This window comes from Ruditapes philippinarum, unplaced genomic scaffold (genome assembly GCF_026571515.1).
Source record: "Ruditapes philippinarum isolate M1 unplaced genomic scaffold, ASM2657151v2 ctg1209_1_1_1_1, whole genome shotgun sequence".
Lineage (NCBI taxonomy): Eukaryota > Metazoa > Mollusca > Bivalvia > Venerida > Veneridae > Ruditapes > Ruditapes philippinarum.
This window is the reverse complement of record NW_026857012.1, coordinates 179,492-193,342: the sequence shown is the minus strand read 5'-3', so window position 1 is coordinate 193,342 and position 13,851 is coordinate 179,492. Positions and strand designations below refer to the sequence as shown.

Sequence of the window (13,851 nt, the reverse complement as noted above, 5' to 3'; positions counted from 1 at the left end):
ATTTTCTTTAATTAAATTAGATATCACAGCTACTGTAACATAATATTGTAAAATCATGAATAAATCAGAGGATTTTTTTAACATATAACAAATTTTAAGGCCGGGGCTGTAATTAGTTTTGTGAATTTGTGTACCCTGAGAGAGATGATTGTCTGATATATATTGAAAATAACAAACACATATATGGACATCTATTTTGTGTGTTTTACCTTTATAAATCAAATCCTTTTAAACAAAGAAATTTATAAATTGGAATTCATAAATTTGCATAGTTATTGCTTGTATTAAATCCATTGGAATCCAGAAATGTCTATCAAAATCTCATGGACTGATTCCATTGAAATATCTATAATGACAGTGTTTAATTGAATCACCAGAAATGAAAATATGATTTGACCTTAACCACAAAATTCATCACCACATTATACAAACATTATACAGTAGACAGTGTCTGTCTCCTGCCAAAGTATAATATCATTATGCAGGTATCAAGATCATAGATTTTTATAAAACTGGAGGCAATCTGAGAAATTAACCTCGAAACAAGTTCTGTAGAACATTAATCCGGTGCCTATGTAGTACTTCAGTAAAACTAGCAGGAAAGTTTCCTTGCATGAATGAGTCTTGAGTCCATGGCGGGATTTAAACTCACAGCAGTCCGGACAAAGTTATTCAGTAAGCAACTTTACTATATTGGCCACTGAGGAAACAAACAAACAGACATTGAAATAAATGATACCAACTCACTTGTTACTCATCAATGATATCATCATCATCATCATAAAATATCTCAAAGTCCAAATATCTTATACTCATATTTCACTGTTTATCCAAGCTGTTTTTATACAGGTAAACATCAAAACAGATATCTTGGTCAATATCTCCAGGTATTACATCTTTACCAGATGTTTAACTGTTTAAACATGTACTTACTTAATGAAGAAGCCTTGAAATATGAAGAAGCCTTTTGCCTCCTTAATTAACACCTGTTTTTTCCCTCTAGTTGAGTCAGTTTTTATGACATTAGAGTACTTTTGTAAAGTGTAAGAAGATTTATTATACTGTACAAGAATGTTTTTTCATAACCAACATTGTATAAAATAGTTGATGACCAACAATATACAGTAATTGTGAAGAAAAACAATAAATATCTTGTTCAGGACTTCAAGAGAAGTAAATTATGTTTTCACTGCATTTAGTAACTATATCATATCAAGGGACTTAATACTACAATTATAAAGTACCAGCTCTTTTCATTATTACCTCCCTTAGACATTTTCACTAAACAAGCAAAACAAATTATACTAACTAGTAATTATCCAAACCGTCACTAAAAAAAGACATTGATTTACTTTTAAGATTTGCATTAGGTACAGACAAGCCAAACTGCAAATAAGCCTGTATTAACAGGTTGTGTTCTTCATTGCAGATGAGATAGGGCATTGGCATTTTGTTCATAACTAGCTACATAACAAAGCCGAACACTGTCACCATTCAAACAGCTCAGATCATTGACAGTGCAAAAGCTATATTTTCTGACAGAACCACTTTTGTATCATGAGAGTTTAACTGATATAATAGACCATAAAAGCTTTTAAGCGCAGTATGTCTAAGCATAATTCTAAAATAGCGAAAAACAGAATCTCTAAAGAACGCCCAAACATGATGAAATTGTAAATGTTGCAGTTTCTATTTGATTGAGCGTGATCATGGATGGTATTGGAAAGTGCAAGTTACAATCCATATCCCCTAGCATCGGCTTCAGCAAAATTCAACAGTAAACAAAAATTTTGAATTTAGAAACATATTATAGACCATCTAGTGCAAAAAGCAGACTTATGACTACCACTATCAAAGTAAGTGTAATCTGACAATAATTTATCATGCTAACTTACTTCATCACATGCAGGACAACGTGGTCTTATCAATTCCGCGTAATGTCGTTCACAGTAAAGTTTTCTGGAATGCTGGCAGTAGGTCATGTCTACTAACAGTTCTTCGCACGTGGAGCACGTGAAACAAGCCGGATGGAAACATACGTCAGCACTAAGTTTACCAGTTAGGACGACCTGCTCACCTTTCTCGATCTCACCACCGCAGTTAAAACAACTCTGAAAATATACAATATACATAATAATAATTAAACTTGTTAAAAATTTCTGAAGAAAGTGAAATTTAAATAACAGTATTAATATACAATATATTATTGTAGGATGACAAAGTGAATATTTCATATGCCAGATCGATCTACTTTGATATATACCTAAATCTTCATGCAACAACTATTTTTATATACATGTATGACCAAAATAAAATTCATAATTTTGTTTAGTTTCCAAATTTCCCTTTTTTCACACAAACAAGCCCTAGATAAGCAGATGGAAACTGCAATGGTTGTTTTCCTGTTTTCAGCATATCCCTTTCTTAAGTATGTTAATGTTCATATAAAACCTTTCTAAATAAAACCCTTCTAAATAATAATAGTATTATTGATGGAAAGACCTGTGGGTGAATCTATAATTTTCACAATGATATTTATTTCATGTAACACAACTTTCCACAAGGGTAGAATGGTAGATGGGAGGTAACTCTTTCAGGCTTACATAAAATAAAACCAGGAACTATCATCAGAGATGCTGCTGTGTTGATTTTTTTACCAGCTGTCAATCAAATAAATGTTAACAGGTATTCATTAATGTCAAGATTTTGACAGATTTCTAGTAAGGAAAACATACTTGGAAATCACTGTAGATGGAGAACTACAAAATATTTGTTTGTTTGTTTGTGTTTGCATGACATATGAGCCGGCAGACATTACTCAGAATGTTGAGCCTGTTACAGCAAGTCAATCAACATAACTTCACTGGGTCTGAATGTAATGGAAACCAACCATACAGATTATCAGAATCTCAAAAAACATTTTGTCTCCCATTGAATGGTTTTTAAATTTGAATAATCTTACAGCTTGAAAACTTGCAAAATAAAATTATACTTCTTCACAAAATTATGAAAAGATGAAAATGATAACAATGATTTCCAAAATACTATGAATATTTACATAATACCTGTATTATAAAACAATTCACATAGTTTATTCATATTTCTTTTTTTCATTTTGCTATCACACATAAAAACATTTTGTTTTTAAATCTTTGAAGTCAATCTGCTAACTCATTTCAAATGATTTAAGAAAATTTGAATCAAACTTTTAGTTTCTGTTTGAATTGTTTCTTATATCCATAGTCTGAAAGCATGATATAGCCTTCAGAGAGTCACATCAGTTTGTTTCTTTTTCTGGCTTTAAGGACAATTTTAACACATCTTTTGGATAAATCCCAGCGGTCAATCCACCTAGTATCAGCTTTCCTGCATAACTCAGAAAACATGAAAGTTGGAAGCTTCAAGACCGCTTAATTTGATATTTGTGAATTTTAAATTCAAAGTAAGATAAGTAAATCACAGAAATGTAGCAGATGTATAGATTTAAACAAAACAGATTGCATGAACCTATCCAAGCATGCCTGCCAACATGTTACCACTGCCGTACACCCATCAATTATCACTGACAGAAAAATTCTATCATCTGTCAGAGAGTAGAAATTTATGATTCTTATTTGATCTGTCAATATCATAAATTATATTTTTTGCTTGGAGTAAATACAAGAAAACAGGCTAAATATGCAATTAAAGAAGTTATACGCTTCCATAACCAATAAGATGATGTTAAAGGAACTCTACTAAGAAAATTATGCAAAAGATAATAAATAGATATTATCAGATATACTGAGAAATAAATTGATAATCAATTTTTGCGCTATTTAACTTTCAAACGTTTTGGAGTTATTTTGCACAATGAAAATGACTTTTCTGGAAAAAAAACCATAAGATCTGAAATTTCGCAAACAACTTATTGGTATAGACCTACATTAAATGGTATAAAATTCTTGAAAAAATATAACTGTCATGAGTATAAACTAGTCCCTTTTAATAAGAAAAACAAGAACTGCCACTGTCATGGTGTGAAAACCCCCGCATACCACTTTGTCAAAATCAACAGTTGCCATTTAGAGCTCAAGAACAACCTCCCTGCCAAATCTGAGGTTACTAAGTCAGTACATTGCTAAGTTATGCATACTACATGCTTCAAATGTGAAAATGTCAAAATCAAAACACTGCGGACATGCATTCTTAAGCATTTAAGCAGACAAGCTTATAATAGTAAAAATCCCTGTGACCTTGACCTTTGACACAGTCACCATAAAATCAATAGCGGTCATCTACTAGTCATAAACAACCTCAATACCAAATATAAAGACTGTTGACCAAAGCATTTTTATGCAACTGAGCGGACAAGCTCTTATAGTCTAGGCCACTGTGACCTTGACCTTTGACCCAGTGACTTCAAAATCAATAGGGGTCACCTAATGGTAAAGATCAACCTCCATGCCAAATATGAAGACTGTGGGTCAAAGGTTTCTTAATTTATTGGGCAGACAAACTTTTTGAAGTTAAGGTCCCTGTGACCTTGACCTTTGACCCAGTGGCCTCAAAATCAATAGGGGTCATCTACTAATCATGACTAACCTCCATGCCAAATATGAAGACTGTGGGTCAAAAGAATCTTAAGTTATTGGGCGGACAAGCTTTTTTAATCAAGGCCCCTGTGACCTTGAACTTTGACCTAGTGGCCTCAATATCAATAGGGGTCATCTTCTTATCATGACTAACCTCCATGCCAAATATGAAGACTATGGGTCAAAGGAATCTTAAGTAATTGGGCAGGCAAGCATTTTTTAGTCAAGGTCCATGTGACCTTGACCTTTGACCTAGTGACCTCAAAATCACTGTGGGTCAAAGGAATCTAAAGTTATTGGGCAGACAAGCTTTTTAAGTCAAGGCCCCTGTGACCTTGACCTTTGACCAAGTGACCTCAAAATTAATAGGGATCATCTACTAATCATTACCAATCCAAATACCAAAGATGAAGACTGTGGGTCAAAGAAATCTTAAAGTATTGGGTGGACAAGGAAAAACCGACGGATGGCCGGACAGCCGGACGTCCGAAAAGACAAGCTGATTCCAGTATACCCCCCTTACAACTTCCTTGTGCAGGGGTATTTTGACCTGGTGGCAGCCTCTCGACCCTGTTATCATGGGTTAGAACTCTACAAGGATAAGAGAAGTATAAATGAGCTGGAAGCTTCCATCACAAATCAGCTTAAGTAAAATATTGTTTGGAACAGTTCATTATTCATTATCAAGATTATGATTTAAAGTTTGTCAGCAAACAGTATTAGAGCCTAGACTGGCTGGCCTCAGGCTCTATACTTAGGTAGCAACGACTAATATTATAACTTCCGGTTCCGACAGGGTAAGGATAAAACTAGTGGACTAACCCAATTGAGCAATTGGTGTAGTATTAACACTGCAGTGGGTTCTAATAACTGGAGTCTTTGCATCTCTTAGCTCCTGCAGGCCAGGTGGTTGTCAATTGACCCCTTGTGTTGCTTTGAATTTTGTAACATCAAAGTTAGCAAAAGTCATCTTTCCTGTTTCAGAGCCATATGACCTGTACTGTGTTTGTGTTGGTGCATGGTAAAACCAAAGGAACACTGAAGTGTCTAATTAACCAGACTTATTCAAGTTATGGCATATTACTACATCAAATAACAGACAATACTTTAAGGGTTGAGAAAAATTTCTTAGATGATTAATTTTCTGCAGTCAGATCTTAAAATAGCTAAAGCACACAACTAAGAGCAGACAATAAATTACTTTTCAGAAGTACTTTTTTCAGAATGATTCATCATACACTTAATTTGCTCTTTACCAGTGTTATAAATAAGAAAATAAGTAATGAAACAAATGTAAAAAATGTGTACAAAATTTACCCTGTAATTTTTGTTGCTAAGTAATCTGCGATATTAATACAAAATGTGAAGTATACTAGCTTGTATCATAATTATGCTGAAAACAATGATATCTAATTAGTGAAGCTATAATTTATTTAACTAATTTCATATTGGTACTATTGAAAATTTACTGTTTTTAATCAAATACAATCTTGTGAAAGCACTTAAATTTCTCAACCCTCAGTCTGAACTTTTTAAAAAACCACAGAGTCTTGATGACCCTTGACCGCTTGCCTGAAATCCATTGCTAGAAAAGTTTAACTTTTGTAGAAAACCAAAATTAATTAAGCATAAGTGAAAGTTTTTTTCATTTATTTAAAGCAGATCAGATCAACTTGCTGTAATATATTGTATATTCTCTAAAGTATCTTTTTATTTATTCATTTTAAGGGGTTGGGGTGGCAGGTATCTAACACTGATTTTGTCTTGTCGAAGTTTCAACCATACAAGCTATTAATAGCTTTTCATCAATCAAGTAAAGACTCTATAGCATTTACAGACTTTACTTCCCAAAAATTACTTCCTAAAAATATATATTCTCCCTCCATTTATTGACTGATAATAATTTATTGTTCAGACATGAAGTTATTAGTAAAGATGAGTTTTGTGTTTTACGCTACAACACCATCATTTACAGACAAATACATCAACAAATTCTGAATTGCAAAGATTTTTTATTTTCAAGATACATTTTGCAGAAAGGCTATTTTTGCCCATCTGGAAAATTTCTGTTTAATCCATGCAGTGAAATAAAAAGAAATCTATTGCTTATTACCCATTGTACTCGTGACCTTGACCTTATTTAACAAAACAAGAAGCAACTGCATTCACATGTCAAAAAGATTTTTCTTTTATATCAATTTAACACATCAATATGCATCGTGACCTTGTCCTTCATTTTTTTTTATCTGCAAATAGAACTCATCAAGGTGCATACACATGTAAAGTTTAAATGTAATAGATAAGTTAATGATCATACATAAAAACTTAATCAAAAAGGTTAACTTCCAATGCCACTGAATGGTTCATGACAATAGGTTTTTTTCTCTCTTCAAAACATTGAGCTAAAAAGCAGTTCTCTAAATGAAGAGACACAGATTATTCATTATTTTATACTTCCTTACAGACCAAAACACAATCATAAAAGACCATGCCATTGTCTCTGATGTCAAATACTTCGATGTTAACTTACTGTTGTTTTTTGAGCAGGTTTGACAACACCTAAATCCATGGCAATGTTATCTCTCAGTTCCCTAAACACCTTGAACTCCTTCACTTCCATTGGACCATCTAACATCTTGCAGAAGTCACTGGAGAGATCTTGTTTTGGAAGTTGGTATATTAGTTGAATGTCCCTGTACTTCTCACCAGGTGATCCTAATCGTGGAACTTTGTGATTGGGTAACTGTTCCATGTACTCTTCAATCTGGAAACAAATAAGTGTTAAGTTTTCTTAATAGGTATGAATTAAGTGCTTTCCAAAGCATCTTAACTTTCTGATGATTTATGACATAAATAAATCTATAGTATGCACAATTAAATCTAATAAATGACAAAATGAAAAGTTTTTCTTCTTTTGGCTTACAATTGAAATATGAAAGAAGTGTTTATGAATAATGTAATGTCAAGGTTTAGCATTTGACTTGTGTATACATTTTTTTTTTAAAAAAGCTAATCTTTAATAATGAGAATAAAGACCAAGAAAGGACCGCAACATTCATGAAATGCAGCTGCCACAATATCTGAAAGCAATGGTATCCAAAGGGGCACCAAACTGGTAGGGGCCAGTGGGGTGGAGGATTTATTAACTAATTTTGCTAGACTTTTCCAATGTATCATGCATAACCAATACTCAGTGATTCATGGAAAAATCCCTTACTTGTCATACACAATTTTTATTGCAAAGCATCTCTATTAATTTAAGCTTTTGATTTGAAACAAAGCACAAATTTTGACCTAGGTCCTAGCAGTACACATTGCCCAATAAAGTTCCTTTAAAATATATTTTTTTAAATGCAAGATCTATTAAATGCCTTGTTTCATAGATAACTTTATTAGCACATTCTCAATTTGAAATCCGGACCTTGAAAAAAAAATTTTTTCATACAAAACTATAGACCACATACAAAACTATAGACCACTTAAAAAGAAAGAAAATTGAAGAATACTTTATCATTAACAATGGGTGGTGTATGCAACAATCAAAACTAGAACTATCACTAAATGTGATTAATACCCCCACAAGACTGCTTCGGAAATGAGGATGTTACTAGTAACAGAATACCTTGTAAAAGAATTGAAATATAGAGTTATGGTTGTGGGCAATTAAAGATAGTTGTGGTTCTTATATGTTGCATTTCCTTTCAATGTGGTTGGCCATTGATGAAGTTTAATTGAATTACTCTGTAATAAGTTCAGAAAGACAAAGAAAAGGAACAAAGGGCAATTACTCTATAAATACATAAGATAGAGTTATAGTTCTTGTGCAATGCACTTCCTCTTATTGTGCTTGACCATTGTATGAAGTTGTTTTGAATTCCAACCAGTACATTTTAAGTTATGCTCCTGACAAGGAAAAGTATCAAAGGGCAGTAACTCTGTATTTTGTCAAAATGGAGTTATGGCTCTTGTGCACTGCACTTCCTTTTAATGTCCTTGACAACTGTATGAAGTTGTATTGAATTCCAACCAGTAGTTTTCAAGTTATGCTCTGGACAAGGAAAAGTAACAAAGGGCAATAACTCTGTAATTAGTCAAGATGGAGTTTGAGGGCCAGCAGCTATGGTTCTTGTGCACTTCACTTTCTCTCAATGTGCTTGACCATTGTATGAAGTTATATTGAATTCCAACCATTAGTCTTCAAGTTATGGTTCGGACAAAAAAAGGCAATGGAAAAGTAACAAAGGGCAATAACTCTGTAATTACTTTAAATAGAGTTATGGTTCTTGTGCACTGCACTTCCCCTTATTGTGTTTGACAATTGTATGAAGTTGTTTTGAATTCCATCCAGTTGTTTTCAAGTTATGCCCTGGACAAGGAAAAGTAACAAAGGGCAATAACTCTGTAATTAGTCAAGATAGAGTTATGGTTCTTGTGCACTGCACTTCCTCTCAATGTGCTTGACCATTGTATGTTAAAGTTATATTGAATTCAAACTATTAGTCTTCAAGTTATGGTCCGGACAAAAAAAAGCAATGGAAAAGCAACAAAGGGCAATAACTCTGTAATTACTTTAGATAGAGTTATGGTTCTTGTGCACTGCACTTCCCCTTATTGTGTTCGACAATTGTACGAAGTTGTTTTGAATTCCATCCAGTAGTTTTCAAGTTATGTCCCGGACAAGGAAAAGTAACAAAGGGCAATAACTCTTAATTAGTCAAGATAGAGTTATGGTTCTTGTGCACTGCACTTCCTCTCAATGTGCTTGACCATTGTATGTAGTTATATTGAATTCCAACCATTAGTCTTCAAGTTATGCTCCGGACAAGGAAAATGCAACGGACGTCTGGACCGACCGACAGACCGACCACCGGGTGACTCCTATATACCCCCCAAACTTCGTTTTTGGGGGTATAATAACTCTACACTGATTGGAATAATGCTTCTGCCAAAATATCAGGTAATTACCACACCATCTTGGAATCAAACACGCAAACACTGTGATTGCACAATAGATTTTCTGCATCATTTCCTACTTAATAATGTCTACAAATTGAAGGCATTCCTTTTTGCTATAAAGTAAGAAATTTTCACTTCACAGAAATTTCATATTTTATTGTTTTCAATAAACACATGAATGGAAGCTCTTTAAAAACATAAAATAAGCAGTTTTCCAACACTCCCAAATTATCAGAAAAAATAAATATGCCAAGTATTCTTACAAATGTCTGTCCAATATAAACTTTAACAAGAGCACCGCTAGGCCCAGCATTATATGCCCGAAAGTGTTTCTTTTTTTTTTTAGTAAGGATGAAGCATTTGTAAGACATTACATAAATTAAATAAAGTATAACCTCCTTCAAATAGCAATCCCCCTTAAAAGTTTAAATATTGTGGGCCAAATGGAACTTAAGTTATGCTCTGGAAACTGTTTTCAGTTTTGAGGTAATAGCCACCTTGATTTTTGACCTTGTGACCCCAAAATCAATAGAGGTCTTCTACCCAATATGGACAATCATCCTATGGAGTTAGAATATTGTGGGCCAAATGGAACTTAAGTTATGTTCCAGAAACCAAATTGCTAACGGACGGACGAACAGACGGACAGATGTCCGTCTGTCCGTTAGCAATTTGGTTTCCGGAGCATAACTTAAGTTCCATTTGACCCACAATCTTCAAACTTCATAGGATGATTGTCCATATTGGGTAGAAGACCCCTATTGATTTTGGGGTCAAAAGGTCAAAGGTCAAGGTCGTTATTACCTTAAAATTGAAAACAGTTTCCGGAGCATAGCTTAAGTTCCATTTGACCCACAATATTCAACCTTCATAGAATGATTGTCCATATTGGGTAGGATTTTGGGGTCACAAAGTCAAAGGTCAAGGTCACTATTACCCTAATACTGAAAACAGTTTCCGAAGCATAACTTAAGTTCCATTTGGCCCACAATATTCAAACTTCATTCACCCTATTGATTTCGGGGTCACTAGGTCAAAGGTCAAGGTCACAATTACCTTAAAACCAAAAACAGTTTCCAGAGCATAATGTAAGTTCCATTTGGCCCACTATATTCAAACTTCATAGGATGATTGTCCATATTGGGTAGAAGACCCCTTTTGAAATTTCAGGTCACAAGGTCAAAGTCACTTTTACCTTAATACTGAAAATAGTTTCTAGAGCATAACTTAAGTTCCATTTGGCCCACAATATTCAAACTTCATAGTATGATATTGTGCATATTGGATAGAAGACCCCTATTGATTTTGGGTCACAAGGTCAAAGGTTAAGGTCATTATTTATAACTCAAGTATTAATCAACCTACAGCTGTAAAATTTTATAGGATGAACAGCTAAATCCCATGTCTTACAAATGCTTCATCCTTACTAAAAAAAACACTTTCGGGCATATAATGCTCAGCCTAGCAGTGCTCTTGTTTCTTACTGTTAAGTACTGAGGATTGTCAAAGCACACTGTTTTATAAGCAGCTCTTGTTCACTTGTCAAAATATCAAAATATGCTCTTTAGCAAGGTTTTTTTTCCAGGGAAAGGAAAGTCCTGGAAGTCATTTTCAAAAATTGCGTATGTAATACTTGAGCGATGTTAGACCATCATAAAAATGTGTACTCGGTCTATTTTACATGAATTCCCAGAAATCTAAGGTTCCTTACTAAAGTGTTTTAAACAATGATATTTGAAGAAATAAGGTTTGATTTATTTGCAATTTGATCATATAAAAATTATGTTATTTTTTATGCCCCCACTTAGGGGGCCGGGAGCTTGGACATGATAGATTTGCCCATGTCTGTCCTTCCAGCTGTCATGCTGTCTCCCTATCACCAAGTCCACTGTAGAATGATAAAATAGTAAAATGTTGGCACATTCATGTCCTATAAACACATTTCTAGTTTCATATTGAATTATTTAAATTCTTTTAGATAAGAAATAATGAAATTTTACCTTATTTTTTTTGCTATGTAAGAATTTATCTTAGACAGAACTTCATCCATATTCAGACAGGGATTGAAGTGGATGAGGATTTTATTAGAGACCTAAGTTGACCAGACATAGATTCATTTAGTTTAGATTTGTTTGGTGACTAGATTTATTGACAACTCATTGAAGTCTTAAGATAACTTTATGTAGCAATTCCAATGAAGGCAAATTGGTAAGATGGTGTGTATCAGGAATGACAGATCTGTTCACAATGAAGACATACAGAGATATCTAATTGATTTATGTGAAGATTTGTGACATTTTATGTGGGAGTTTTTGATTAGAATGTTTTTTTTATTGTTATTTTAATCAAGTTGCGTCTGCTATTCCTCAAAAAATTAGATTGGTCAGTAGGAAGCTGTTTAGTACATAACAGTTTTCAGAGACCTGAAAGCCAGATTTATGATGAAGTGTAATGTCTCTTTCCAAAAAAAACAACCTTTTTCAAAGATCTATTTATTGACATATAAACGGATGACTGGTAAACAAAAATAAGGGCAGTGACTTGTTTTTGAACCTTATTAATGTCCTCAATCATTTATTTATTATATATTTATTCACAACATTAAACCATACTCTCTATCACAAAATGAGATTTTATGATACAAATGACCAAATGTGACAAAAATGATTTTAAAACAAAATTTGATCTCAATCTATAAGAAATAAGAACGTACAAAGGCAGTCTGGCCATTCATTATTGGCACCTACTGTGTCATACTGGTTACAATCAAAGGTTATATGTTGGCATTAATTATTAGAGAATGCATTCTATTATAAACATAGAAAAACAGGACACATTTAGTTGTTATTTTTATTGACATATTTATTACATAATGGATTTTACATGTTCTTAAAAATGCTTCATTTTCTTGCCACTTTTCTATCAAAAAGTGAAAGGAAGCTGGATTTTATTAATGTTCAACCATGCAGCAGAACGTTCCTAATATCTTCTATTCCTAAGTATTCAAGCATGTGAGATTAAATGATTATTAGTCCTACATCACTTCACATGCACTAATTATTTTAGCAGACATTAAGCTGCTTTCTGTATGATTAACAATATAAGGAAATACAGAAAACAGTGCCGGAGCTTTACATTTCTCAATATCAGATAATATCTATTACAGCTTTTAATACAGAAAATTTCCATGTAAATAGGAGTAATAATTTACGTATTCATTTTTGAAACCATTATAGTACATATTTAAAATGTTTTAAACCAAATTCAGCACACGCAATTTAAACTTTTATTATATCATTATTGTTGAAGTGCAGTCTCCTTTAAGCACAATCTTGCCTACAGACAAGTCTTTATTGACCAAACTTAGGAAATTTGGGAAAATGTAATTTCTATTGTCAGGCTGTCCTCTAGTCTGTTGGCATTTTTATAACTCGCAGCTTTCTGGCACGACAAAATCTACCCATGCAACCAGTCAGTGCAGACTATGGCAGATCAAGCGGCACATCCATGCCATCTGATTGTGGTTTGCATTGTTTGCTATTCTGAGTAAGTAAATATTTTGGAATTGTCCCAAAAAATGATGAATGGTTTTTAAATTTTCCCTACAGATGATGATGGTGTTGTCCAGATTGAAAGATGGACAAGTCTATGTTAGTTATTTAGGGTGGTTAGGATTAATTAAATGAGGAAAGTAGTGATGCCTTCTATAATAAGTTTGATATTTGTGATTAATAATCAGACATAGGCTATAGTAACTAGTTTTATAAGTGACCTGTATTTAGAAATGTTCTTTAATAACAGGTTTTATATGACATTGTGGTCTATATCTGAAATTGGTCCTTTCAGTATAGTAAGACAGTAAGACAAACTTTATTTCTGGTAATGGTTAACAGTACAAAACATTAGCATCCCAAAGGATGAAAAAAGTATTAAGAAACAAAAATAAACAAATAAATGTGAAGATAGTAATACATACAATTAATTCATATTGTTATTGTAATGAAATCAGAGCCTTTATTTTCAGATAGTCTTTAATAACAGGTTTTATATGTGGTCTGTATTTTTCAGACAGTCATTTAAATAACAGGTTTAAATGTGGTCTTTAAATACATCAAAGTGGTCTTTTGTCTTTTATTTTTATATTCCCGAAAGAATTTCTGGCATATAATGTTATACCCCTGACGTCCGTCCGTCCGTCTGTCTGTACGAACCCAGAGGTACTTGTGTGACTTGGAGAACATTATGGGTAACAGTAAATTCTCTTTGATCCTATTCATTCTGTTTTTACTTTTGTGTCTTTTGTTAAGCCTTGTGTGACTAA

The 13,851-nt window shown here is 33.2% G+C and overlaps 1 protein-coding gene across 4 annotated transcripts in view; it reads right to left on the bottom strand.

The window, feature by feature from the left end:
* Positions 1 to 1,867: 1,867 nt before the first annotated feature.
* LOC132748455 (prickle planar cell polarity protein 3-A-like) overlaps positions 1,868 to 13,851 on the bottom strand; it is a 66,557-nt gene continuing 54,573 nt past the window's right edge. For 3 of the 4 annotated variants that reach the window (XM_060738075.1, XM_060738076.1, XM_060738077.1), the window contains exons 4-5: positions 7,105 to 7,338; positions 1,868 to 2,111 (exon numbers count right to left, since the gene is read on the bottom strand). In XM_060738075.1, coding sequence (XP_060594058.1) covers positions 1,887 to 2,111; positions 7,105 to 7,338 — 459 coding nt within the window. In that variant the 3' untranslated portion in view covers positions 1,868 to 1,886. The remainder of the gene's footprint in view (positions 2,112 to 7,104; positions 7,339 to 13,851) is intronic. The other variant, XM_060738074.1, reaches the window with a different exon arrangement.